This window comes from Hemibagrus wyckioides, linkage group LG24 (assembly GCF_019097595.1).
Source record: "Hemibagrus wyckioides isolate EC202008001 linkage group LG24, SWU_Hwy_1.0, whole genome shotgun sequence".
Classification (NCBI taxonomy): domain Eukaryota; kingdom Metazoa; phylum Chordata; class Actinopteri; order Siluriformes; family Bagridae; genus Hemibagrus; species Hemibagrus wyckioides.
In genome coordinates this window covers 17,059,634-17,087,571 of record NC_080733.1, presented here as the reverse complement: position 1 = coordinate 17,087,571, position 27,938 = coordinate 17,059,634, and the positions used below count along the sequence as shown (strand labels likewise).

The following is a 27,938-nucleotide window of genomic DNA, read 5'->3' as shown; positions in this document are numbered from 1 at the left end:
ACTGTACATCAAGCCTGTTGCTAGCTAGGGAGTTGGAGACTAGCAAGTGAAGGTGCAAGAATCCTGTGGCTATGTCAAGCTTTCACTAACAAATGAAAAGAAAATCCAGGAGATATCATTTGTTAACATCTACAATTTTTTTAACAAGGCAAACAGTAGCTGAGGCGTGGGAGTCGGCCTAGCTTCTTTTGAGGATGAGGTTCCCTTCTGAGCCCGGTTCCTCTCAAGGTTTCTTCCTCATATCATCTCAGGGAGTTTTCCCTTGCCACCGTCGCCTCAGGCTTGCTCATTAGGGATAAAATAAAATAAGGATAAAATAGTTAGTTTTATTTCTAGTTATTTAGTTAGTTATTTACCCCCCCCCCCTTCTCTGTTTATGTTCTTTTGTAAAGCTGCTTTGAGACAATGTCCATTGTAAAAGGCACTATACAAATAATTTGAATTGAATTGAATTTTGTTCTACAAAATTAAATATAACCTAGAAGCATTTAAAAGTACACTATATTGCCAAAAGTGTTGGGACATCTGCTTTTACATGCACATGAATGTAATATGGAGTTGTCCCGTCCTTTACAGCTATAACAGCTTCAACTCTTCTGGGAAGGCTTTCCACAAGGTTTAGGAGTGTGTTTATGGGAATTTTTGACCATTCCTCTAGAAGTGCATTTGTGAGGTCAGGCACTGATGTTGTGATGACGAGAAGGTCTGGCTCACAGTCTCCACTCTAATTCATCCCAAAGGTGTTCTATACAGTTGAGGTCAGGACTCTGCAGGCCAGTCAAGTTCCTCCACACCAAACTCAGCCATGTCTTTATGGACCTTGCTTTGTGCACTGGTGGGCGGTCATGTTGGAACAGGAAAATTGGGAGCAGGAAATTGTCCAAAATGTCTTGGTATGAAGCTGGAGCATTAAGAGTTCCTTTCACTGGAACTAAGGGGCCGAGTCCAACCCCTGAAACACAACACCTGAATTCAGTGATTCGGAGGGGTGTCCCAAAACTTTTGGCAATATAGTGTATAACGAGCTGTTCATTAATAATTGAGTAATTCAAGTTGTTGTGGAAACAAACATCTTAGGATGTACCAGAAAAATAATTTTTTTAAAGGGGTAACATATTAGACAGCTGTTAGTTATTGTAATGCATTAACATTGAGCATTTCATATAATAATATATTTTGATATATTTTTGGCCATCTATACCAATTCCTATTTTCGGAATCTGGTGGTTTCTTTAATTCTCGGACTGCCACGTTCCTAAAGCTCTCTTCCCATAAAACAGATCTGGAAGTTTATTTATAGATACACTTATTTTCTCACTTCTTCTTTTGACAGCAATTCTTTGTAGATATTTTTTGTTGGGGCATGTTTACTTATTTCTTAAGATAGTGGCATCATAACCAATTAAGCTTGTGTGCTAGCCACCAAACCCCACTGGGCATGTTTGTTTCCATTTAGCTTGGCATGAGGCATGATGATGAAGTTTGACAAGCAGCTGCTCTTCGCACCGTTGTTACGAAACTTTAGCAGGCAGACCACAGCAAGCCACAATGCCACAAAGACATGACGTCCTGACATGCGTTAGTACATGAAATACAGAATGAAACGTAATGCGGCATGCCGATCAGAAAAGAAAGAAAACACACAACAGCAACGACTACACAAAATTCCGATACGTTAGCGGGATAAAATGCGATTAATGAATTTTTATTTATTAATTTTTTTCATTAATGACTCAAGAGCTGTCAGAAGTGCATTATGAGAAGTTTTTATCAGCACAGGATGGAAGGAAATCATTACTAAGCCAAGAGATCATGTGATGATTATGTTTTTTCCACCTTCGCTATGGTGATTATTATAAATATTTCTTCCCGAATTTCACGTGAATCGAGCCCCTCCGATGTCACTTCGAGAGGTTATTTCTACTCACCTGCACACTTACCTCATGATAGCGGAGAAGAATGGTTTCTGTAGTGTAGGCAATTCATTTTGGATCATCTCCATCACCGGCTGGCCTGCAGACATGATTCGGTCTATATCTCCTGAACTATTTCCTTAAGGAAAGCTAGGAAGCCACAACAATATAATAGCTCAGACACACTGAAAGTAAGGGCACCCTAATGATGCATCCTAATAATGATCCTAATTTGCATCTAATGAGCACATGAAAGCAGCATAAGATTAAAAACACAGGGATGGACAGAAACATTATTGATAATACTTTCATTCACAATTTGTCAGCTCCATTTTTGCTGACTCCATGGAAAAGCACCCAACCCTCCAATTATGTGATTTAAAAAGAGGAAACACAAGAAAGAAAGATGATTAGATCTGGTTATCATTATGAGTCAGTCACCATCCAATCACACCAAGCAGCTCATGATCTCTAAGGGAAATCCTTGCTCCTGAGGGAAAAGTAAATTAACTACACACACACAAAAAAAAGGAAGTTGGTTTCAACTAAATTTCCTTTTTATTTTTTTTTTCATTTTCATTTCTAGAAAAGCAGCTTGTTTGTAGGCTGCCCACTTTGTAGGCACGCCTACGACACTTTTCTGTGAAATTGTCATGCAGCATGCTTCCGCCGTGTTTTGTCTACACGGTTCTTCCTCTGTGTGACTTCTGAGTCGGGCCCGTCCCTCTACTGTGAGAAGCGTTTGTGTCTTTCGCTCCATGTGTTTCCCTTCACTTTCATCAGCTTTGCTCGGGAGGGAAAGTACATTTGAGCTCACCTCCTGGACAAAACAACAAAACCTCACAGCACTGACACACACTCTTTATTTTTGACCTCACACACACACAGACAAAAAAAAAAACTAGCAGCAGCACAGGAAACAAAACTCTGAAGCCTGACTCAAGCATCCTTTTGCGAGTCTCTCTTGATTCCTAAGATCACTCGAGCGTGTGTTGTTTGCGTCTTGCCGCCTGGGCTATGTGTGAATCTGGAAAGCAGTGTTATGAAGGGGAAAGCTGTGTGGCACGCGTGGATCAGCTGAAGAAACACATTTGGGCACTGATGATCTGGGTCTCTATCCTTTCTCTGGGCCTGGGAGTCTCCATCACACTCCACTTCATCTCCGATCAGAGATTATCCACACCGGTAAGGGTTCAGTCTTCTCTTCTCTAATGATTAGACATCAGGAAGAAAAGCCGATGATGAAGACACCAGACAGGTGGAGTCAGTCATTCTGGCAGCATTTAACCGATCAGTAGTAATGTGAAGTGAAAATTTCATACCTATATTCGCTCATTAGTGCCACTGCTTCATTTGCATAACAAAAGGCAAGTCAGTTGGTGTTTGATTCTTGATTAGACTGTATACGTTGGCAGTAAATAGCATGACAGCAAGCATGAAGGGAAACCGCGTGAGAGACGTAACACATGTATTAGGTAAGATTGCGCAACATGTTATGCCAAGCAGGAAGTATAGATCAGCACTTTTCAGCTCAGTTTGGACCAAACGAATCTAAAGTAGTTAAAATAGTGAAATAATAAATATATGCATGAAATTCACGTGACAGGATTTGTTTCTAATGAAGCGTGTTTTAGGTATGATATTTAGCATAGTTTAGTTTCCAAATGTCTACACGATAATACGTATTCTTGCACGGTTTTTCAACAGAACTGGACTGAGTTCAACAGAACTCCATGCCTTACTGATTTATTTCAACTTCAGAAATAAAGTTCTGAAGAAATCTTTCATAAGACATATGGTCAAGACTGAGATGAAACACAAAAGCTTGAAAAGAAGTGAACTTTTGAAACTCTTGCAAATAAAAGTGTGCAAGGACAGGTGTTATAAATTCCTCATGAGTTCAGATGTTCGAACATTTCGGGATACGTGGTGCCTACAACTATCATCATTCATATATTCATCTATCTGTAAATCATGCTGGATTCCACTTGGCTTATATTACACCTCGATGTCTTTAAGTATAAATCTGGCAACGCACCATCATCCCTTCCATCCACCGTGGTAGCCGCAGTGTTAAATAAGGTCACTAGCACTTATTCACATATGGTTAGGCCTACAGTCAATCCAGAGATACACAACAGAACCAACTGTCCAACAGGAAAGACAAGAGCATGATTCATAATGTAGTCATTTTCAGCCAGCAAAGGAAATAACCGCAGAGATAAACCATGGTATGATATCCTGCTATGAATCAGATTCTTTTTAATCTCCTGCACATCAGTCTTGCAACATGCTATGCAAGGAATTCAACTTCTTTTCTTATTAGCCCCTTTTCCAGCAATATTCAACATCACATTCACAAGAAATTAGTGGAGATGATGGTGCGAATGCTGGAGCCAACGTGCCAGAATGCAGTGTAGCATCACTGCTCATGTAGTACATGATCTACAAGATGGTTAGCACATAGGTGTAGGATGAACGTTGAAGCTTTTTGATTATTTTCTTAGTACAGCACTGAACAAGCCTCGAAACTAAGGACTCAAGACTTAAACAAGATCTAAAGTGCAACTGCATCACTTTCTTTATGTAGACTGATAAATCCCACTGATCCTATAAGCAGCTAGCCCAAATGACATTGTAGGTAATGTAGGAAACTGTGTAATGTGGGAAATTGCCTTGTACATATATATATATATATATATATATATATATATATATGTACAAGGCAATTTCCCACATTACACAGTTTCCTACATTACCTACAATATATATATATATGTATGTACAAACCTCAAAATGGAATCATGAAACTTTTCACTTATTCTATTTACAGTTTATCTACTGTCTGAAAAGACAAGCTGCTTCCTCTTTTTTTCCTGTCTAAAAAAAAAGAAATAAAATAGAACAGCATGGCCATGTGACTAAAAAAACCAGAAAGCGTAAAATCCTGTCCTAAAGACTTTCCAGCCTTCACCGCTGCACTTCAGCCACATTTATTACTAGTTTTCGTGAAATTTATTTAAGAATTCTGCCACATGTAAGCTGTTCCTGTCAAAATACAATGAACACATAAATAATAACCCAAATGATCATTTTCAGTTACAGACAGGACTACTGTCAGAGCTGTAAGGTACTGGATGTTACTGGTTGTGTTGCTGTGAAACTTTCCCAGGTACACCACAGTATTGTGTCACAAGCCCAGAAGAAGCTAAGGTTCTGGGAAAAAGCCACATTGGAAAGAGGAGGAAAAAAATATATATATAGCAGGCAAAAAAAACCTAGTGTGTTTTTAAGAGTTATCGTCTGCTACCTTATGATGGCTGGAAACATGGTCTGCTTAAGTTTACTGGGGCAGTGATGGCTCCATGATTAGCTAGGTGATACTGCTCAGATGGTTGGGATTTCAAGCCCCAGTGGTGCCAAGATGCCACTGTTGGGCCCTTAACCTCATGCCTGATGATACACTTAGCATAGACCTCAGCTTCCTAACCTAAATTGTAAATTTCTCATTGAGATCTATCTATCTATCTATCTATCTATCTATCTATCTATCTATCTATCTATCTATCTATCTATCTATCTATCTATCTATCTATCTATCTACATACTGACCCATCCATCTCTCCATCCATCCATCCATCCATCCATCAATCCATCCAAAACACCACCCACCCACCCACCCATCTATCTATCTATCTATCTATCTATCTATCTATCTATCTATCTATCTATCTATCTATCTATCTATCTATCTATCTATCTATCTATCTATCTACATACTGACCCATCCCTCCATCCATCCATCCATCCATCCATCCATCCATCAATCCATCCAAAACACCACCCACCCACCCACCCATCTATCTATCTATCTATCTATCTATCTATCTATCTATCTATCTATCTATCTATCTATCTATCAGAGAAATAAAACCCCTGCAATTCTCCCCCAAAACAGATCAACACTGTGTTTTAGTCCTTGCCAAAAATAAATAAATAAATAAATTACTATATGTTTATCTGTCTATTACCTCTTGCTTGTTGGAGGCAGTGTTGTAAGTACAACCAGTAAATGAAAGCATTTAAGTCACTTTATTATTTCCATTTCCAGACTGATGATACACGCTCTCAGCTCAGTACATACATCCTCGGTAAGAGCTTTTGACACAACTCACACCAGATATTATCATTTCTTAGAAATGTTACCAAGTTATCAGTTTAACTGCATGTCTATAATGAAATGATGAATCATAATAAATCAAATCTTTGCTTTTAGCCAAGGACAAACAAAACACGACACATCTGGTGTGGCAAAGAAAAAATGACGAAAAAGAAGACACTGTGATAAGAATCGAGGAGGATGGGAATTATTTCCTCTTCCTCAAAGTAACCCTGCAGTCCCGGAAGCAGGGTGAGAATTACACGGTGACGGTTCAGAAGCAGCCAGAAGGTAACTCTGCCAGTGATATCATTGTGGGACATATCAACGGTACAGAGTACTCGACTGGATTTATGGGTATAGGAGTGTATCTGACTGAAAACACGCGGCTAAATATTACCTGCAGCCCTCTGCAAAAACTCGACGTACATAACACTTACTTGGGCTTGATTAAATTCTGATTCTTCGTGGGAGTGGTTTACACTTTCCTAATCATTATTTTACCACGACAAGACAATCATGGAGATAACTATTTTGCCTTGCTTTCTTCTGTGTCTTCACGTTCGAGCTTCTTTTTTTTCTTCCTCTCGTCATTAAGCCCTATTTGGACAGCCTTAGTTTGAATGTAGATCCATTGTATAAAGGTGCCACAGGTGATTCCACACGGTCTTATAACTGTTTCAGACATTTTTTTACAAGCAGATTTCGATTGCTGCTACATGACGTAGATTTCTTTGTGTGTTTAGAACGTTTTTTTTTGGCAATGGATGCTTTTATAGGGTCTCCTTTATTTACATTTCACTTCATCTTTATATTTGTATTCAGAACTAAAACCAGTCAAATGAACTATATGTATAAAGCCTTACGTTTGTTGGCTAACAACCTGCTGGATGGTTTTGTTTTATTTGATAGAATTTAGCTGTTGTGTTTTTTGTTTTTTACTGGTTTTCCATCTATAGCAGTGTGTATATTTAGGAGTGCAAAATACACTCAATTCAGCACTACCCACGTTTACTAGAATAGATTTTGTCTATGTTAAGTGACCCCCCCGGTGGTCCAGCAGCAGGATCGTGTGCTCTCATTGCCGTAGCTCGGGTCAGATTCCCTGGCAGTGGTGGCTCAAGTGGTTAAGGCTCTGGGTTGCCCCCAGCACCACCAAGCGTCACTGTTGGGCAATTGAGCAAGGCCCTTAACCCTCTCTCCAGCTTCAGGGGGTGCTGTATCGTAGCTGCCCCTGTGCTCTGACCCCAACGTTCTCAGCTGGGATATGCAAAGAAAAGAATTCCACTGTGCTGTAATGTATGTTTGGCGATAATAAAGGCTTCATGGCCTCAGGCTTCATGCTTAAGAGTTAACTCTCAGTGCCGGTCCCAAGCCCGGATGAAATGGGAAGGTCGAGTGAGTTAAGATTTCTGACCTAAAGACCAGACGATCGGCTGCGGTGACAGCAGCTGAAACAACAAGATTTTGTTTTTATTTAACATGTTAACGATATAAAAAAAGAAGTGCCTCTGCATGTGCAATGTGTTGCAAAACGAACACACATCATGACTCTGTAATTATCCCCAGTGTTACAGTATACACACACTTCCTATGTTTATCATTAGTTTGGTTATATGCACAGATTTGTACTGAAAGCAAAAAATCCAGATTATTTTACATTTTATTTTTTATTTTTTTAGGGTCACTAAAACCGTCAGGTCTAATATCTGTACATGTATATATATATATATATGAAGTTTTTGGTTTTTAATTTATTTTTTGGTTTGTTCGTTCGAAATGTACATAATTTTTCTTCTTCAAGGAAAACAAAAAAAGGTTGTTGTTTTGTTATTTTGGTTTTTTAAAATGTTGACATGAATGTATTAATAAGACCTGACTACAAGTTACTCACCTTGTTGCACATTATGAATGTACAGACCTTTTTTTAAATGAATGAACGAATGAATGGAGAAAAAAAAGAAGAATTAAAACGATAACAGCATGTTGAATGTCGGTGCTTTATCTTTCTTGTTTTTTTACCTAAATTACTAGATAGATAGACAGACAGACAGACAGACAGACAGACAGACAGACAGACAGACAGACAGATAGATAGATAGATAGATAGATAGATAGATAGATAGATAGATAGATAGATAGATAGATAGATAGATAGATAGATAGATAGATAGATACTTTATTCATCCCAATGGGAAATTTACAGCTTCCAGCAGTATCCACAATCACAGGTAACTATACCTATACATGATCCTTTAGTTTGATTAAAAAGTGACTTTCCTGCTTAAAGAAAAATATTTTATAGATTTTAATACCATTGTATTGTATCGGAGGCTTATATTGTTTAATTAGAAATCAGAATGAGCTGTTTTCCGTTGTGTCACTTACAACGTAATGAAATTCCCCCAAAGGGTTAACACTGCTCTATAGGAAAAAACGAAATAAAAGCTGTTATCAGTGACAGACGAGCTGTTTCTCAGTGTAGGAGTGGGATCACAAGACTTCCACACGGCTGACTCATCACCACAAACCCCCATGAGAAACTCTGAGTCAAGCCTGGGGCTCCCGCAACACATGAAAGAAGAAGCGTTTAACAATTCAGTGAACACTAATTTGTTTGTGTTTATATACAAGCTGCTGCGTCCTCATTGGCCCACCATCGCGACTCCCCTTCACGTACACTCCCGTTAGCTTTATCACCGGAGCGTGAACTCTGCATGCGAGGCCACATGTGACGGGGTGAAATATTGCTTCGCACCAGTGACTCAACGGTGAGACCCCTGCTACAAAGGGAAACCAAAATAAACTGAGAGAGTGAAATTTGCCACATAACACTTTCTGTCAGCTGAGCAACAGCTTTCGAAGAAAAATGAGCTGTACGAAGCCCCTCTGACACACAAATGCTGAGATGACGCTTTCTAAACAATACACTGTCGTGTACACCGATCAGGCGGAACATTCTGACCGCTGATAGGTGAAGTGAATAACACTGATTGTCTCCTCATCATGGTACCTGTTAGTGGGTGGGATATATTAGGCAGCAGGTGAACATTTTGTCCTCAAAGTTGATGTGTTAGAAGCAGGAAAAATGGACAATCGTCAGGATTTGAGCGAGTTTAACGAAGGGCTGAATTGTGATGGGTAGACCACTGGATCAGAGCATCTCCAAAACTGCAGCTCTTGTGGGGTGTTCCCGGTCTGCAGTGGTCACTATCTATCAAAAGAGCTCCAAGGAAGGAAGAGGGCGGCAAAGGGGCAGCGAAGGCTGGACCGTGTGATCCGATCCAACAGTCGAGCTACTGTTGCTCAGATTGCTGAAGAAGTTAATGCTGGTTCTGATAGAAAGGGGTCAGAAAACACAGAGCATCATAGTTTGTTATGTTTTGGCAGCAAAAGTGGGATATTAGGCAGGTGGTCATAATGTTATGCCTGATCAGTGTAATTACAGTCAACAAAATGAATGGGTTATAGAGAAACAGATTTCAGTTGATAAATTTGTCCAAATGATGTCCTGTTAAGTAACAGTTCACATAATAATACTGAGCACAGGTTTAAGTATTATCCCATACTTCTCTCTAAGCACTGACTGGGTTAAAGACAGCCATGATGACCCAAAGAAAATTGCGTGAGTTTGACTTTGATGCTTAATGCCATCGTCGCCCGCAGTTCTGTCACCAGTGTATTAACAGTCAACTCTGTCTCTTACTTCATTCATTCATCTTTAGTAACAGTTATTAAGGCCTCAGGATACTAATTTAGGACCTGATGTCTATGAGCTGTGGTCCAGTAAAGTAGGTGGCGCTATTAAAATGGACCATTTCCATGATGACAGGAAGACGGCATTTCCTCACACTCAGAGTTGACTCTGGAAAGCAATCCATCTGCTGTTGTTCTACTGTTCCTTTTACAAATCCTAAGTACACGAGCGACTATCTCTACAACCGTTTTATGAAAGCTGATCAGGGATTTTGGTTTAATGATTACAGACACGTCACCATGTTTTCTCAACGGAACAAAAACCCCCTACGCAGTCAACAGCTCGCTAATAATTACTGCATTGGGTGTCATATAAGCAAAAGCTATAAAGGTCATTCAGTTCCTACACCACGCCCACCCAACACATTAACCGATGTGATATCCTCTGCACCATTCACTTCTGCTCTGTGCCACGGAAAATCATTATCTAGATGATTGCGAACGCGATGAGGAACGCATAAAATCCTGCCCCACTGTGATATTTTCAGCTTGTGTAGAGCTCGGTTTCAGACAATAACGTGTGTGCAGTGAGGTAATGACACATAGGGAGCTTCGTGTAATTCGTTGAGATTTTACCTGCGTAGGCGGCCAGAGAGAGATCGGATCAATTGTCAGTACAAAGCATACAACACGACTTCTCCACTACAGCCTAACCATGTTCCATACCTGAAAGAAAAGTAAGAGGGGATAGAGATAAAGAGAAAATCTGACTGAAAGAGAAACAAACAAAAAAATGAAGGAGATGAGGAAATAATACAGCTCTGAATGCTGACTGAACAATGGGAACTAATCCTGCATTTATTGACTGCATGTACTTAGTTTAGTAATTTGTCTCTCTTACTGTAAGAGCTCGATAAGCCCGAGACGTGTTTTCGTCATTCTCATTCATAGCAGAATCTTGTTTTCACTCAGACCCTGTTATGACAATGCATTTCCCCCGTACTTGTGCTGAGAGGCCTTGGTCTCTCTCTTGTGTTTGTTTTCTCTTTCCCACAGTGGAACAGGAAACTGAAAAATGTAAATATGTTTGTATCAGAACAGGGGAAAGAGTGGACAAACTGTAAGTGTGTCACTGCCTTGTTCGTTTACCTTTAGTTTCAGGAGCTTCGTTTGATGGAATATGAGTAAATAAAACATGAATAAAAAGGCAGTCTGATCATTTAAGCCTAAATACACAAGCACTATTTTTGAGTAGATATTCCCTCTACATTAACAGCTGTATATCAAATTGCATATTTATCTGAATAGTGTGAGAAAGAGCTGAATTACTGTCACCAACCTTGAGGTTAACCGTCAGGTAACACGGCTTCCAGTGTCCAGTTACCACACTTAGGACTCAATTTCCAATCTCTTTTCAATGTAAACTTATTATTTAGTTTAATTTCCCTTACTCACGAGTGCAGGGAGGTTGGAATGGGTGGAGAAAGGTGTTGGGAGTTCTGTGTGATAGAAAAATATCGGCGAGAATCAAGGGGAAGGTGTACAAGACAGTGGTGAGACTGGCCATGCTGTATGGTTTAGAGGCAGTGTCACTGAGGAAGAGAGCTGGAGGTAGCAGAGCTGAAGATGTTGAGGTTCTCTTTGGGAGTGACACGGTTGGACAGGATTAGGAACGAGTACATCAGAGGGACAGCTCATGTTGGATGTTTGGGGGACAGAGTTAGGGAGGACAGATTAAGATGGTTTGGACATGTTCAGAGGAGGGAGAGTGAGTATATTGGTAGGAGAATGTTGGACATGGAGCTGCCAGGAAGGAGGCAAAGAGGAAGGACAAAGAGGAGGAATATGGATGTAATAAATGAGGATATGAAGCTAGTGGGTGCAAGTGTTGAGGATGGAGAAGATAGGGATAGGTGGAGAGAGATGATTCGCTGTGGCGACCCCTGAAGGGAAAAGCTGAAAAAAGAAGAAGAAGAAGAATCTCCCATACTCAAAGAAATCAAAAAACGTTTGATCGATGGATCTTTGAACACCTTCTGATAGAGATAAACCTCCACTCTAGTCAATATTATACTCATTATGGAATGACAAAACTGCCTGCAAACATTACACATGTCATAGATATTACATAAGTCAGAGTAATAGGAAAATTTTTCTTGCACCTCAGATTCTCCCACACAGCTTGCGTTAGCTCATTGTCAGGCTAAATATGTCACTGCCACTCATTCAACACCAAAACCTACAGCTCGAACCCACAGCAGCTAAAAAAATGTTGACCCATTTCTAAAACCAATTAAAATGACCTTAAAAAGAAAAAAGCTGGACGTTGGACACAGCCCAGGTCTCCTGATTTATCATACCCAACTGCACATTACACATTCTTACACTGCCACGTTATTTACAGCTCCTTCACAGTCATTTATACACACACTACCTCAAATGCTCATCACAGGCCTCCTAAACTCCTGTAACAGCTTTCATACACATAATCTGGACAAAAAGTCTATTAATAAGTTCTTTCTCTCTCTCTCTCTCTCTCTCTCTCTCCTTCCTCCTGAGAGTTTACTGTGAACTGTTGGGTCTTCACATGTGTTCAGGATGTTCTGACACCCAGTTTCCCCTTTTATGGATGAATAAAATACTCAGAGTTATCAAACAGAACATTATACGAGTCCCATCCAGGGAGTATTCCAGCCTCATGTCCAGGGTTTCTGAGACAGAATTCTGTTCTTCAGATCTGACCAGGATAAAGAGATATTATTTATTTTATTTTTTTTTACCTTCTTGAGGCTAAGTAAGAAGATTGTGTGGAAAAAGAAAAAACAGGTTTATTAAGCAGTAGTGTAGACAGATATCACCTCTCTCTGCAACTGGATCCTGGATTTCCTGACTGGGAGACCTCAGTCAGTCCGGATCGGGAACAGCATCTCCAGCACCACCACACTGAACACTGGAGCTCCTCAGGGCTGTGTGCTCAGTCCACTGCTGTTCACTCTGCTGACTCACGACTGTGCAGCAATGCACAGATCCAACCACATCATCAGGTTCGCCGATGACACGACCGTGGTGGGTCTCATCAGCAAGAACGACGAGTCAGCATACAGAGAGGAGGTGCAGCGGCTAACAGCCTGGTGTAGAGCCAACAACCTCTCCCTGAACATGGAGAAAAAACGCAGATAGCAGTGGACAGAAGATCATCGGAGTCTCTCTTCCCTCTGTTACAGACATTTACTCCACATGCTGCATCTGCAAAGCCAGCAGCATTGTGGATGACCCCACACACCCCTCACACACACTCTTCACCCTCCTACCATCCGGAAAGAGGTACCGAAGCATTCGGACCCGCACAACCAGACTGTTGAACAGCTTCCTCTCTCAGCCAATCAGGCATCTCAACATAGAACTGAACTGAGCTGGACACAGACACACACACAACTGAGATCTGATCTCAACAAAGAACTGAACTGAACTGAGCTGGACACAGACACACACACACACACACACAACTGAGATCTGATCTCAACAAAGAACTGAACTGAACTGAGCTGGACACACACACACACACACACAACTGAGATCTGATCTCAACAAAGAACTGAACTGAACTGAGCTGGACACACACACACACACACACAACTGAGATCTGATCTCAACAAAGAACTGAACTGAACTGAGCTGGACACACACACACACACAACTGAGGTCTGATCTCAACAAAGAACTGAACTGAACTGAGCTGGACACACACACACACACACACACACAACTGAGATCTGATCTCAACAGAGAACTGAACTGAACTGAGCTGGACACAGACAAACATACACACACACACACAACTGAGATCTGATCTCAACAGAGAACTGAACTGAACTGAGCTGGACACAGACAAACACACACACACACACAACTGAGATCTGATCTCAACAGAGAACTGAACTGAACTGAGCTGGACACAGACACACACACACACACACAACTGAGATCTGATCTCAACAAAGAACTGAACTGAACTGAGCTGGACACAGACACACACACACACACACAACTGAGATCTGATCTCAACAGAGAACTGAACTGAACTGAGCTGGACACAGACAAACACACACACACACACACAACTGAGATCTGATCTCAACAGAGAACTGAACTGAACTGAGCTGGACACAGACACACACACACACACACAACTGAGATCTGATCTCAACAAAGAACTGAACTGAACTGAGCTGGACACAGACACACACACACACACACAACTGAGATCTGATCTCAACAGAGAACTGAACTGAACTGAGCTGGACACAGACAAACACACACACACACACAACTGAGATCTGATCTCAACAGAGAACTGAACTGAACTGAGCTGGACACAGACAAACACACACACACACACACACAACTGAGATCTGATCTCAACAGAGAACTGAACTGAACTGAGCTGGACACAGACAAACACACACACACACACAACTGAGATCTGATCTCAACAGAGAACTGAACTGAACTGAGCTGGACACAGACACACACACACACACACACACACACACACAACTGAGATCTGATCTCAACAAAGAACTGAACTGAACTGAACTGAGCTGGACACACACACACACACACACACAACTGAGATCTGATCTCAACAAAGAACTGAACTGAACTGAGCTGGACACAGACAAACACACACACACACACAACTGAGATCTGATCTCAACAGAGAACTGAACTGAACTGAGCTGGACACAGACAAACACACACACACACACACACAACTGAGATCTGATCTCAACAGAGAACTGAACTGAACTGAACTGAGCTGGACACACACACACACACACACACACAACTGAGATCTGATCTCAACAAAGAACTGAACTGAACTGAACTGAGCTGGACACACACACACACACACACAACTGAGATCTGATCTCAACAAAGAACTGAACTGAACTGAACTGAGCTGGACACAGACACACACACACACACACAACTGAGATCTGATCTCAACAAAGAACTGAACTGAACTGAACTGAGCTGGACACACACACACACACACACAACTGAGATCTGATCTCAACAAAGAACTGAACTGAACTGAACTGAGCTGGACACACACACACACACACACACACACACACACACAACTGAGATCTGATCTCAACAAAGAACTGAACTGAACTGAACTGAGCTGGACACAGACAAACACACACACACACACAACTGAGATCTGATCTCAACAAAGAACTGAACTGAACTGAACTGAGCTGGACACAGACAAACACACACACACACACAACTGAGATCTGATCTCAACAAAGAACTGAACTGAACTGAACTGAGCTGGACACAGACAAACACACACACACACACAACTGAGATCTGATCTCAACAAAGAACTGAACTGAACTGAGCTGGACACAGACACACACACACACACACACAACTGAGATCTGATCTCAACAGAGAACTGTACTGTTTTGGACACACACACACACACACACACAGACACACACACACAAAAACACAAAATTGTCCTGTTTGCACGTACACTATATTGCCAAAAGTATTCGCTCACCCATCCAAATAATCAGAATCAGGTGTTCCGATCACTTCCATGGCCACAGGTGTATAAAATCAAGCACCTAGGCATGCAGACTGTTTTTACAAACATTTGTGAAAGAATGGGTCGCTCTCAGGAGCTCAGTGAATTCCAGCGTGGAACTGTGATAGGATGCCACCTGTGCAACAAATCCAGTCGTGAAATTTCCTCACTCCTAAATATTCCATAGTCAACTGTCAGCTGTATTATAAGAACGTGGAAGTGTTTGGGAACGACAGCAACTCGGCCACGAAGTGGTAGGCCACGTAAACTGACGGAGCGGGGTCAGCGGATGCTGAGGCGCATAGTGCGAAGAGGTCGCCAACTTTCTGCAGAGTCAATCGCTACAGACCTCCAAACTTCATGTGGCCTTCAGATTAGCTCAAGAACAGTGCGCAGAGAGCTTCATGGAATGGGTTTCCATGGCCGAGCAGCTGCATCCAAGCCATACATCACCAAGTGCAATGCAAAGCGTCGGATGCAGTGGTGTAAAGCACACCGCCACTGGACTCTAGAGCAGTGGAGACGCGTTCTCTGGAGTGACGAATCGCGCTTCTCCATCTGGCAATCTGATGGACGAGTCTGGGTTTGGCGGTTGCCAGGAGAACGGTACTTGTCTGACTGCATTGTGCCAAGTGTAAAGTTTGGTGGAGGGGGGATTATGGTGTGGGGTTGTTTTTCAGGAGCTGGGCTTGGCCCCTTAGTTCCAGTGAAAGGAACTCTGAATGCTTCAGCATACCAAGACATTTTGGACAATTCCATGCTCCCAACTTTGTGGGAACAGTTTGAAGAGTTGAAGCTGTTATAGCTGCAAAGGGTGGACCGACGTCATATTGAACCCTATGGATTAGGAATGGGATGTCACTTAAGTTCATATGCGAGTCAAGGCAGGTGAGCGAATACTTTTGGCAATATAGTGTATATGTCACTTTACATTACACTTTACACTTTATATTGATCGTGTTTACATGTAACTTTAATATTTGCACTCACTGTCAACATTATTCTTTTGCACAGATTCGGTGTTATATGTTGTTTGTCTGCACTGTCTTGTCTTGTCTCGTCTTCCTGTGCACTTCTGTTGTATGTCTAGTTTCTAAAGAATTGCAGCTTAAGTATAGTTTAGTTTTAGCTCTATGTTTATCTCTGTTTGTCTCTGTTTGTCTCTGTTTATCTCTGTTTGTCTCTGTTTATCTCTGTGTTTGTCTCTATGTTTGTCTCTGTTTATCTCTGTTTGTCTCTGTTTATCTCTGTTTGTCTCTATGTTTGTCTCTATGTTTGTCTCTGTTTGTCTCTGTTATAGCTCTATGTTTATCTCTATGTTTAGCTCTATGCTTGTCTCTGTTTATCTCTGTTTGTCTCTGTGTTTGTCTCTGTGTTTGTCTCTATGTTTAGCTCTATGCTTGTCTCTGTTTATCTCTGTTTGTCTCTGTGTTTGTCTCTGTGTTTGTCTCTATGTTTAGCTCTATGCTTGTCTCTGTTTATCTCTGTTTGTCCGTGTTTGTCTCTGTGTTTGTCTCTGTTTATCTCTGTTTGTCTCTGTGTTTGTCTCTGTTTATCTCTGTTTGTCTCTGTGTTTGTCTCTGTGTTTATCTCTATGTTTAGCTCTATGCTTGTCTCTGTTTATCTCTGTTTGTCCGTGTTTGTCTCTGTGTTTGTCTCTGTGTTTGTCTCTGTTTATCTCTGTTTGTCTCTGTGTTTGTCTCTGTGTTTATCTCTATGTTTAGCTCTATGCTTGTCGCTGTTTATCTCTGTTTATCTCTGTTTGTCCGTGTTTGTCTCTGTGTTTGTCTCTGTGTTTGTCTCTGTTTATCTCTGTTTGTCTCTGTGTTTGTCTCTGTGTTTGTCTCTATGTTTAGCTCTATGTTTATCTCTGTTTGTCTCTGTTTGTCTCTGTTTATCTCTGTTTGTCTCTGTTATAGCTCTATGTTTAGCTCTATGCTTGTCTCTGTTTGTCTCTGTTTATCTCTGTTTGTCCGTGTTTGTCTCTGTTTGTCTCTGTGTTTGTCTCTATGTTTCTCTGTTTGTCTGTGTTTGTCTCTGTTTAGCTCTATGTTTGTCTCTATGTTTATCTCTATGTTTGTCTCTATGTTTGTCTGTTTGTCTCTATGTTTATCTCTGTTTGTCTCTATCTCTATGTTTATCTCTGTTTGTCTCTGTTTATCTCTGTTTGTCTCTGTTATAGCTCTATGTTTATCTCCATGTTTAGCTCTATGCTTGTCTCTGTTTGTCTCTGTTTGTCTGTTTGTCTCTATGTTTGTCTCTGTTTGTCTCTCTCTCTGTTTGTCTCTGTTATAGCTCTATGTTTATCTGTTTATCTCTGTTTGTCTCTATGTTTTAGCTCTATGTTTAGCTCTATGCTTGTCTCTGTTTGTCTCTGTTTGTCTGTTTGTCTCTATGTTTATCTCTGTTTGTCTCTATCTCTATGTTTGTCTCTGTTATAGCTCTATGTTTATCTGTTTATCTCTGTTTGTCTCTATGTTTAGCTCTATGCTTGTCTCTGTTTGTCTGTTTGTCTCTATGTTTATCTCTGTTTGTCTCTATCTCTATGTTTATCTCTGTTTGTCTCTATGTTTTAGCTCTATGTTTAGCTCTATGCTTGTCTCTGTTTGTCTCTGTTTGTCTGTTTGTCTCTATGTTTATCTCTGTTTGTCTCTATCTCTATGTTTGTCTCTGTTATAGCTCTATGTTTATCTGTTTATCTCTGTTTGTCTCTATGTTTAGCTCTATGCTTGTCTCTGTTTGTCTGTTTGTCTCTATGTTTATCTCTGTTTGTCTCTATCTCTGTTTATCTCTGTTTGTCTCTATCTCTATGTTTGTCTCTGTTTGTCTCTGTTATAGCTCTATGTTTATCTGTTTATCTCTGTTTGTCTCTGTTTTAGCTCTATGTTTAGCTCTGTGTTTGTCTCTGTGTTTGTCTCTATGTTTGTCTCTATGTTTAGCTTCATGTTTGTCTCTATGTTTGTCTCTGTTTGTCTCTGTTTATCTCTTTGTCTCTGTTTCTCTATGTTTGTCTCTGTTTAGCTCTATATTTAGCTCTATGCTTGTCTCTGTGTTTGTCTCTATGTTTATCTCTGTTTGTCTCTGTGTTTGTCTCTGTTTGTCTCTATGTTTATCTCTGTTTGTCTCTATGTTTATCTCTATGTTTAGCTCTGTTTAGCTCTATGCTTGTCTCTGTGTTTGTCTCTGTGTTTATCTCTGTTTGTCTCTGTGTTTACCTCTGTTTATCTCTGTTTGTCTCTGTTATAGCTCTATGTTTAGCTCTGTTTGGCTCTATGTTTATCTCTGTTATAGCTCTGTTTATCTCTGTTTGTCTCTGTTATAGCTCTATGTTTATCTCTATGTTTAGCTCTATGCTTGTCTCTGTTTATCTCTGTTTGTCTCTGTGTTTGTCTCTGTGTTTGTCTCTATGTTTAGCTCTATGCTTGTCTCTGTTTATCTCTGTTTGTCTCTGTGTTTGTCTCTGTGTTTATCTCTGTTTAGCTCTATGCTTGTCTCTGTTTATCTCTGTTTGTCCGTGTTTGTCTCTGTGTTTGTCTCTGTGTTTGTCTCTGTGTTTGTCTCTGTTTATCTCTGTTTGTCTCTGTGTTTGTCTCTGTGTTTATCTCTATGTTTAGCTCTATGCTTGTCGCTGTTTATCTCTGTTTATCTCTGTTTGTCCGTGTTTGTCTCTGTGTTTGTCTCTGTGTTTGTCTCTGTTTATCTCTGTTTGTCTCTGTGTTTGTCTCTGTGTTTGTCTCTGTGTTTGTCTCTATGTTTAGCTCTATGTTTATCTCTGTTTGTCTCTGTTTGTCTCTGTTTATCTCTGTTTGTCTCTGTTATAGCTCTATGTTTAGCTCTATGCTTGTCTCTGTTTGTCTCTGTTTATCTCTGTTTGTCCGTGTTTGTCTCTGTTTGTCTCTGTGTTTGTCTCTATGTTTCTCTGTTTGTCTGTGTTTGTCTCTGTTTAGCTCTATGTTTGTCTCTATGTTTATCTCTATGTTTGTCTCTATGTTTGTCTGTTTGTCTCTATGTTTATCTCTGTTTGTCTCTATCTCTATGTTTATCTCTGTTTGTCTCTGTTTATCTCTGTTTGTCTCTGTTATAGCTCTATGTTTATCTCCATGTTTAGCTCTATGCTTGTCTCTGTTTGTCTCTGTTTGTCTGTTTGTCTCTATGTTTGTCTCTGTTTGTCTCTCTCTCTGTTTGTCTCTGTTATAGCTCTATGTTTATCTGTTTATCTCTGTTTGTCTCTATGTTTTAGCTCTATGTTTAGCTCTATGCTTGTCTCTGTTTGTCTCTGTTTGTCTGTTTGTCTCTATGTTTATCTCTGTTTGTCTCTATCTCTATGTTTGTCTCTGTTATAGCTCTATGTTTATCTGTTTATCTCTGTTTGTCTCTATGTTTAGCTCTATGCTTGTCTCTGTTTGTCTGTTTGTCTCTATGTTTATCTCTGTTTGTCTCTATCTCTATGTTTATCTCTGTTTGTCTCTATGTTTTAGCTCTATGTTTAGCTCTATGCTTGTCTCTGTTTGTCTCTGTTTGTCTGTTTGTCTCTATGTTTATCTCTGTTTGTCTCTATCTCTATGTTTGTCTCTGTTATAGCTCTATGTTTATCTGTTTATCTCTGTTTGTCTCTATGTTTAGCTCTATGCTTGTCTCTGTTTGTCTGTTTGTCTCTATGTTTATCTCTGTTTGTCTCTATCTCTGTTTATCTCTGTTTGTCTCTATCTCTATGTTTGTCTCTGTTTGTCTCTGTTATAGCTCTATGTTTATCTGTTTATCTCTGTTTGTCTCTATGTTTTAGCTCTATGTTTAGCTCTGTGTTTGTCTCTGTGTTTGTCTCTATGTTTGTCTCTATGTTTAGCTTCATGTTTGTCTCTATGTTTGTCTCTGTTTGTCTCTGTTTATCTCTTTGTCTCTGTTTCTCTATGTTTGTCTCTATTTAGCTCTATATTTAGCTCTATGCTTGTCTCTGTGTTTGTCTCTATGTTTATCTCTGTTTGTCTCTGTGTTTGTCTCTGTTTGTCTCTATGTTTATCTCTGTTTGTCTCTATGTTTATCTCTATGTTTAGCTCTGTTTAGCTCTATGCTTGTCTCTGTGTTTGTCTCTGTGTTTATCTCTGTTTGTCTCTGTGTTTACCTCTGTTTATCTCTGTTTGTCTCTGTTATAGCTCTATGTTTAGCTCTGTTTGGCTCTATGTTTATCTCTGTTATAGCTCTGTTTATCTCTGTTTGTCTCTGTTATAGCTCTATGTTTAGCTGTGTTTGGCTCTGTTTGGCTCTATGTTTATCTCTGTTATAGCTCTGTTTATCTCTGTTTGTCTCTGTTATAGCTCTATGTTTAGCTGTGTTTGGCTCTGTTTGGCTCTATGTTTATCTCTGTTATAGCTCTGTTTATCTCTGTTTGTCTCTGTTTATCTCTGTTATAGCTCTATGTTTATCTATATGTTTATCTCTGTTTGTCTCTGTTATAGCTCTATGTTTATCTCTGTTACAGCTCTGTTATAGCTCTATGTTTAGCTCTGTTATAGCTCTATGTTTAGCTCTGTTTGGCTGTGTTATAGCTCTGTTTAGCTCTGTTATAGCTCTATGTTTAGCTCTGTTTGGCTCTGTTTGGCTCTATGTTATAGCTCTGTTATAGCTCTATGTTTGGCTCTATGTTACAGCTCTATGTTATAGCTCTATGTTTAGCTCTATGTTTGGCTCTCTGTTATAGCTCTGTTATAGCTCTATGTTTATCTATATGTTTATCTCTGTTTGTCTCTGTTATAGCTCTATGTTTATCTCTGTTACAGCTCTGTTATAGCTCTATGTTTAGCTCTGTTATAGCTCTATGTTTAGCTCTGTTTGGCTCTGTTATAGCTCTGTTATAGCTCTATGTTTATCTCTGTTTGGCTCTGTTATAGCTCTGTTATAGCTCTGTTATAGCTCTGTTTAGCTCTGTTATAGCTCTATGTTTAGCTCTGTTTGGCTCTGTTTGGCTCTATGTTTAGCTCTGTTATAGCTCTGTTTAGCTCTGTTTGGCTCTATGTTTAGCTCTGTTATAGCTCTGTTTGGCTCTATGTTATAGCTCTGTTATAGCTCTATGTTTGGCTCTATGTTTAGCTCTGTTATAGCTCTGTTTGGCTCTGTTATAGCTCTGTTATAGCTCTATGTTTGGCTCTATGTTATAGCTCTGTTATAGCTCTATGTTTGGCTCTATGTTATAGCTCTGTTATAGCTCTATGTTTGGCTCTATGTTATAGCTCTGTTATAGCTCTATGTTTGGCTCTATGTTATAGCTCTGTTATAGCTCTATGTTTGGCTCTGTTACAGCTCTATGTTATAGCTCTATGTTTAGCTCTATGTTTGGCTCTCTGTTATAGCTCTGTTATAGCTCTGTTTATCTCTATGTTTGTCTCTGTTTGTCTCTGTTATAGCTCTGTTTATCTCTATGTTTAGCTCTATGCTTGTCTCTGTTTATCTCTGTTTGTCCGTGTTTGTCTCTATGTTTGTCTCTGTGTTTGTCTCTATATTTGTCTCTGTGTTTGTCTCTATGTTTATCTCTGTTTGTCTGTGTGTCTCTGTTTAGCTCTGTTTATCTCTATGTTTAGCTCTGTTTGTCTATGTTTAGCTCTATGTTTGTCTATGTTTATCTCTGTTTGTCTCTATCTGTGTTTGTCTCTGTTTATCTCTGTTTGTCTCTGTGTTTGTCTCTATGTTTATCTCTGTTTGTCTGTTTGTCTCTGTGTTTGTCTCTGTGTTTGTCTCTATGTTTGTCTCTATGTTTAGCTCTATGTTTGTCTCTATGTTTATCTCTAAGTTTGTCTCTGTTTATCTCTGTTTGTCTCTGTTATAGCTCTGTTTATCTCTATGTTTAGCTCTATGCTTGTCTCTGTTTGTCTCTGTTTATCTCTGTTTGTCTGTGTTTATCTCTGTTTGTCTCTGTTTGTCTCTATGTTTAGCTCTGTTTAGCTCTATGTTTAGCTCTATGTTTAGCTCTATGTTTGTCTCTATGTTTATCTCTGTTTGTCTCTGTTTGTCTCTGTTTATCTCTGTTTGTCTCTGTTATAGCTCTGTTTATCTCTGTTTAGTTCTATGCTTGTCTCTGTTTGTCTCTGTTTAGCTCTGTTTGTCTCTGTTTCTGTTTGTCTCTATGTTTATCTCTGTTTATCTCTGTTTGTCTCTGTTTGTCTCTATCTATATGTTTATCTCTGATTGTCTGTTATAGCTCTGTTTATCTCTGTTTAGCTCTATGCTTGTCTCTGTTTGTCTCTATGTTTGCCTCTGTTTGTCTCTATGTTTGTCTCTATGTTTAGCTCTGTTTATCTCTGTTTATCTCTATGTTTAGCTCTATGTTTGTCTCTATGTTTATCTCTATGTTTAGCTCTATGTTTAGCTCTATGTTTAGCTCTATGTTTGTCTGTCTCTGTTTATCTCTGTTTGTCTCTGTTATAGCTGTGTTTATCTCTGTTTAGCTCTATGTTTGTCTCTGTTTGTCTCTATGTTTAGCTCTGTTTAGCTCTATGTTTATCTCTATGTTTAGCACTGTTTGTCTCTATGTTTATCTCTGTTTGTCTCTATCTCTGTTTATCTCTGTTTGTCTCTGTTTAGCTCTGTTTAGCTCTATGCTTGTCTCTGTTTGTCTCTGTTTGTCTTTATGTTTAGCTCTGTTTGTCTCTATGTTTATCTCTGTTTGTCTCTATCTCTATGTTTATCTCTGTTTGTCTCTGTTTATCTCTTTGTCTCTGTTTGTCTCTGTTTAGCTCTATGCTTGTCTCTGTTTGTCTCTATGTTTGTCTCTATGTTTGTCTCTATCTCTGTTTATCTCTGTTTGTCTCTGTTTAGCTCTGTTTGTCTCTGTCTCTGTTTGTCTCTATGTTTAGCTCTATGCTTGTCTCTAAGTTTATCTCTATTTGTCTCTGTTTGTCTCTGTTTGTCTCTATGTTTATCTCTGTTTGTCTCTGTTTGTCTCTGTTTGTCTCTATCTCTGTGTTTGTCTCGGTTATAGCTCTATGTTTATCTCTATGTTTAGCTCTATGCTTGTCTCTGTTTGTCTCTGTTTGTCTGTTTGTCTCTGTTTATCTCTGTTTGTCTCTATCTCTGTTTGTCTCTTTGTCTCTGTTTATCTCTGTGTTTGTCTCTGTTATAGCTCTATGTTTATCTCTATGTTTAGCTCTATGCTTGTCTCTGTTTGTCTCTGTTTGTCTGTTTGTCTCTATGTTTATCTCTGTTTGTCTCTATCTCTGTTTGTCTCTTTGTCTCTGTTTATCTCTGTGTTTGTCTCTGTTATAGCTCTATGTTTATCTCTGTTTGTCTCTGTCTCTATGTTTTAGCTCTATGTTTAGCTCTATGTTTGTCTCTGTTTAGCTCTGTTTGTCTCTATGCTTGTCTCCATGTTTGTCTCTATGTTTAGCTTCATGTTTGTCTCTATGTTTGTCTCTGTGTTTGTCTCTTTGTCTCTATGTTTATCTCTGTGTTTGTCTCTGTGTTTTTCTGTGTTTGTCTCTGTTTATCTCTGTTTATCTATGTTTGTCTCTATGTTTAGCTCTATATTTAGCTCTATGCTTGTCTCTCTGTTTGTCTCTATGTTTATCTGTTTATCTCTGTTTGTCTCTGTTATAGCTCTGTTTATCTCTGTTTGTCTCTGTTTATCTCTGTTATAGCTCTGTTTATCTCTATGTTTATCTGTGTTTGTCTCTGTGTTTATCTCTGTGTTTATCTCTGTTTGTCTCTGTGTTTGTCTCTGTTTGTCTCTATGTTTATCTGTTTGTCTCTGTTTATCTCTGTTTGTCTCTGTTATAGCTCTATGTTTATCTCTGTTTGTCTGTGTTTATCTCTGTTATAGCTCTGTTTATCTCTACATTTATCTGTGTTTGTCTCTGTGTTTATCTCTGTGTTTATCTCTGTTTGTCTCTGTGTTTGTCTCTGTTTGTCTCTATGTTTAGCTCTATGTTTGTCTCTATGTTTATCTCTGTTATAGCTCTGTTTGTCTCTGTTTGTCTCTATGTTTATCTCTGTTATAGCTCTGTTTGTCTCTGTTTGTCTCTATGTTTATCTCTGTTATAGCTCTGTTTGTCTCTGTTTGTCTCTGTTTATCTCTATGTTTAGCTCTGTTTAGCTCTATGTTTGTCTCTGTGTTTGTCTCTGTGTTTGTCTCTGTTATAGCTCTATGTTTATCTCTGTTTGTCTCTATGTTTATCTCTGTTATAGCTCTGTTTATCTCTACGTTTATCTATATGTTTATCTCTGTTTGTCTCTGTTATAGCTCTATGTTTATCTCTGTTACAGCTCTATGTTATAGCTCTATGTTTATCTCTATGTTTAGCTCTGTTTGTCTCTATGTTTATCTCTGTTTGTCTCTATCTCTGTTTGTCTCTGTTTATCTCTGTTTGTCTCTGTTTAGCTCTGTTTAGCTCTATGCTTGTCTCTGTTTGTCTCTGTTTGTCTTTATGTTTAGCTCTGTTTAACTCTGTTTGTCTCTATGTTTATCTCTGTTTGTCTCTATCTCTATGTTTATCTCTGTTTGTCTTTGTTTATCTCTGTTTGTCTCTGTTTGTCTCTGTTTAGCTCTATGCTTGTCTCTGTCTCTATGTTTGTCTCTATGTTTGTCTCTATCTCTATGTTTATCTCTGTTTGTCTCTGTTTAGCTCTGTTTGTCTCTGTTTGTCTCTGTTTGTCTCTATGTTTAGCTCTATGCTTGTCTCTAAGTTTATCTCTGTTTGTCTCTGTTTGTCTCTATGTTTATCTCTGTTTGTCTCTGTTATAGCTCTATGTTTATCTCTATGTTTAGCTCTATGCTTGTCTCTGTTTGTCTCTGTCTGTTTGTCTCTATGTTTATCTCTGTTTGTCTCTATCTCTGTTTGTCTCTTTGTCTCTGTTTATCTCTGTGTTTGTCTCTGTTATAGCTCTATGTTTATCTCTATGTTTAGCTCTATGCTTGTCTCTGTTTGTCTCTGTTTGTCTGTTTGTCTCTATGTTTATCTCTGTTTGTCTCTATCTCTGTTTGTCTCTTTGTCTCTGTTTATCTCTGTGTTTGTCTCTGTTATAGCTCTATGTTTATCTCTGTTTGTCTCTGTTTGTCTCTATGTTTTAGCTCTATGTTTAGCTCTATGTTTGTCTCTGTTTAGCTCTGTTTGTCTCTATGCTTGTCTCCATGTTTGTCTCTGTTTAGCTTCATGTTTGTCTCTATGTTTGTCTCTGTGTTTGTCTCTTTGTCTCTATGTTTATCTCTGTGTTTGTCTGTGTTTTTCTGTGTTTGTCTCTGTTTGTCTCTGTTTATCTATGTTTGTCTCTATGTTTAGCTCTATATTTAGCTCTATGCTTGTCTCTGTGTTTGTCTCTATGTTTATCTGTTTGTCTCTGTTTGTCTCTGTTTATCTGTTTGTCTCTGTTTATCTCTGTTTGTCTCTGTTATAGCTCTATGTTTATCTCTGTTTGTCTCTGTTATAGCTCTGTTTATCTCTACGTTTATCTGTGTTTGTCTCTGTGTTTATCTCTGTGTTTATCTCTGTTTGTCTCTGTGTTTGTCTCTGTTTGTCTCTATGTTTATCTGTTTGTCTCTGTTTATCTCTGTTTGTCTCTATGTTTATCTCTGTTATAGCTCTGTTTGTCTCTATGTTTAGCTCTATGTTTGTCTCTGTTTATCTCTGTTATAGCTCTGTTTGTCTCTGTCTCTGTTTGTCTCTGTTTATCTCTGTTATAGCTCTGTTTGTCTCTGTTTGTCTCTATGTTTATCTCTATGTTTAGCTCTGTTTAGCTCTATGCTTGTCTCTGTGTTTGTCTCTGTGTTTATCTCTGTTTGTCTCTATGTTTATCTCTGTTTGTCTCTGTTATAGCTCTGTTTATCTCTACGTTTATCTCTGTGTTTATCTCTATGTTTATCTATATGTTTATCTCTGTTTGTCTCTGTTATAGCTCTATGTTTATCTCTGTTACAGCTCTATGTTATAGCTCTATGTTTAGCTCTGTTTGGCTCTATGTTTGGCTCTATGTTATAGCTCTGTTATAGCTCTATGTTTGGCTCTATGTTATAGCTCTATGTTTGGCTCTATGTTTGGCTCTATGTTACAGCTCTGTTATAGCTCTATGTTTGGCTCTATGTTATAGCTCTATGTTTATCTATATGTTTATCTCTGTTTGTCTCTATGTTATAGCTCTATGTTATAGCTCTGTTTATCTATATGTTTATCTCTGTTTGTCTCTGTTATAGCTCTATGTTAATCTCTGTTATAGCTCTATGTTTAGCTCTATGTTTAGCTCTATGTTTAGGCTCTATGTTTATCTTTATGTTTATCTCTGTTTGTCTCTGTTATAGCTCTGTTTATCTATATGTTTATCTCTGTTTGTCTCTATCTTATAGCTCTATGTTATAGCTCTGTTTATCTATATGTTTATCTCTGTTTTCTCTGTTATAGCTCTATGTTTATCTCTGTTATAGCTCTATGTTTATCTCTGTTATAGCTCTGTTATAGCTCTATGTTTGGCTCTATGTTATAGCTCTATGTTTATCTATATGTTTATCTCTGTTTGTCTCTGTTATAGCTCTATGTTATAGCTCTGTTTATCTATATGTTTATCTCTGTTTGTCTCTGTTATAGCTCTATGTTAATCTCTGTTATAGCTCTATGTTATAGCTCTATGTTATAGCTCTGTTTATCTATATGTTTATCTCTGTTTGTCTCTGTTATAGCTCTATGTTAATCTCTGTTATAGCTCTATGTTATAGCTCTATGTTATAGCTCTATGTTTAGCTCTATGTTTAGGCTCTATGTTTATCTGCATCACTGTACTTTGTCTGTGTTCTGTGTAGTGCCTCTGGTCAAGGAGGAACGTTGTTTCACTTCACTGTGTACTGCATCAGCTACATATGGTTGAAGTGACAAAAAGCTTCTTTGATTTGACTAGATAGATAGATAGATAGATAGATAGATAGATAGATAGATAGATAGATAGATAGATAGATAGATAGATAGATAGATAGGATGGACAGACAGACGGACAGATGGACAGACAGACAGATAGATTTAAATGAAGGGGTGGTGTGTTTACTGTTCATGCTGATGGCAGCCATGGTGATTTCTTGTCAACTGATGAAATTCAGTTCCTGAGTAGTTCCAAGCTGAGTGGGCGTTTTCTTTTGTTTTTCCTTTAGACAATAAAAGATGATTAAAAGAAACCATTTGATGGGTGATGACTGTAATTAATATGACAGGAAGTAATTAATTTGAGTTTATACCAGAAATATTTCTGAAAGGTTCTGTGGAGCATTTTGGATATGCCTCATAAGTTGTTTTTTAAAATATGTATTAAAATATGGCCCCAATTCACCAAAACCTGCAACAGAGAACAAGAAACATAAACAACCAAACCAACTCAGTGCTAACAACACTGTCTGTGCAGCACGAGACGCCTGTTAGCTAAACTAGCACTAATAGTGAGTAGCTTCTCAGTTTAGCAGTAGCTAACAGCAGACAGATAAATGACAGACAGAGAGATAGACAGACATAGATAGATAGATAGATAGATAGATAGATAGATAGATAGATAGATAGATAGATAGATAGATAGATAGACAGATGAATAGATAGATAGATAGATAGATAGA

The 27,938-nt window shown here is 38.9% G+C and overlaps 1 protein-coding gene and 1 long non-coding RNA gene across 2 annotated transcripts; one reads left to right on the top strand and one right to left on the bottom strand.

Annotated features, from left to right (window-relative positions):
• The first annotated feature begins 2,602 nt into the window (after positions 1–2,602).
• Positions 2,603–8,041, top strand: tnfsf18 (TNF superfamily member 18). The gene is made up of 3 exons (XM_058377492.1): positions 2,603–3,098; positions 6,025–6,064; positions 6,190–8,041. The coding sequence occupies exons 1-3, from the start codon at positions 2,931–2,933 to the stop codon at positions 6,531–6,533; spliced, it is 552 nt and encodes a 183-aa protein (XP_058233475.1). The 5' UTR covers positions 2,603–2,930; the 3' UTR covers positions 6,534–8,041.
• A 152-nt stretch (positions 8,042–8,193) lies between these two features.
• On the bottom strand, positions 8,194–27,668 carry LOC131344945 (uncharacterized). The gene is made up of 5 exons (XR_009203418.1): positions 27,570–27,668; positions 27,383–27,479; positions 10,670–12,921; positions 10,405–10,494; positions 8,194–9,407 (listed from the first exon to the last, which is right to left on the bottom strand). It is a non-coding gene; the product is annotated as an uncharacterized LOC131344945 (long non-coding RNA).
• Between the last annotated feature and the right edge of the window lie 270 nt (positions 27,669–27,938).

Bases quoted from the DNA above. Each gene is read 5' to 3' on its own strand.
- tnfsf18 (XM_058377492.1), top strand. From the start codon at position 2,931: ATGTGTGAATCTGGAAAGCAGTGTTATGAAGGGGAAAGCTGTGTGGCA. The intron at 3,099-6,024 runs GTAAGGGTTCAG...TTCCATTTCCAG, and splicing joins ATCAGAGATTATCCACACCG to ACTGATGATACACGCTCTCA. The intron at 6,065-6,189 runs GTAAGAGCTTTT...CTTTGCTTTTAG, and splicing joins GCTCAGTACATACATCCTCG to CCAAGGACAAACAAAACACG.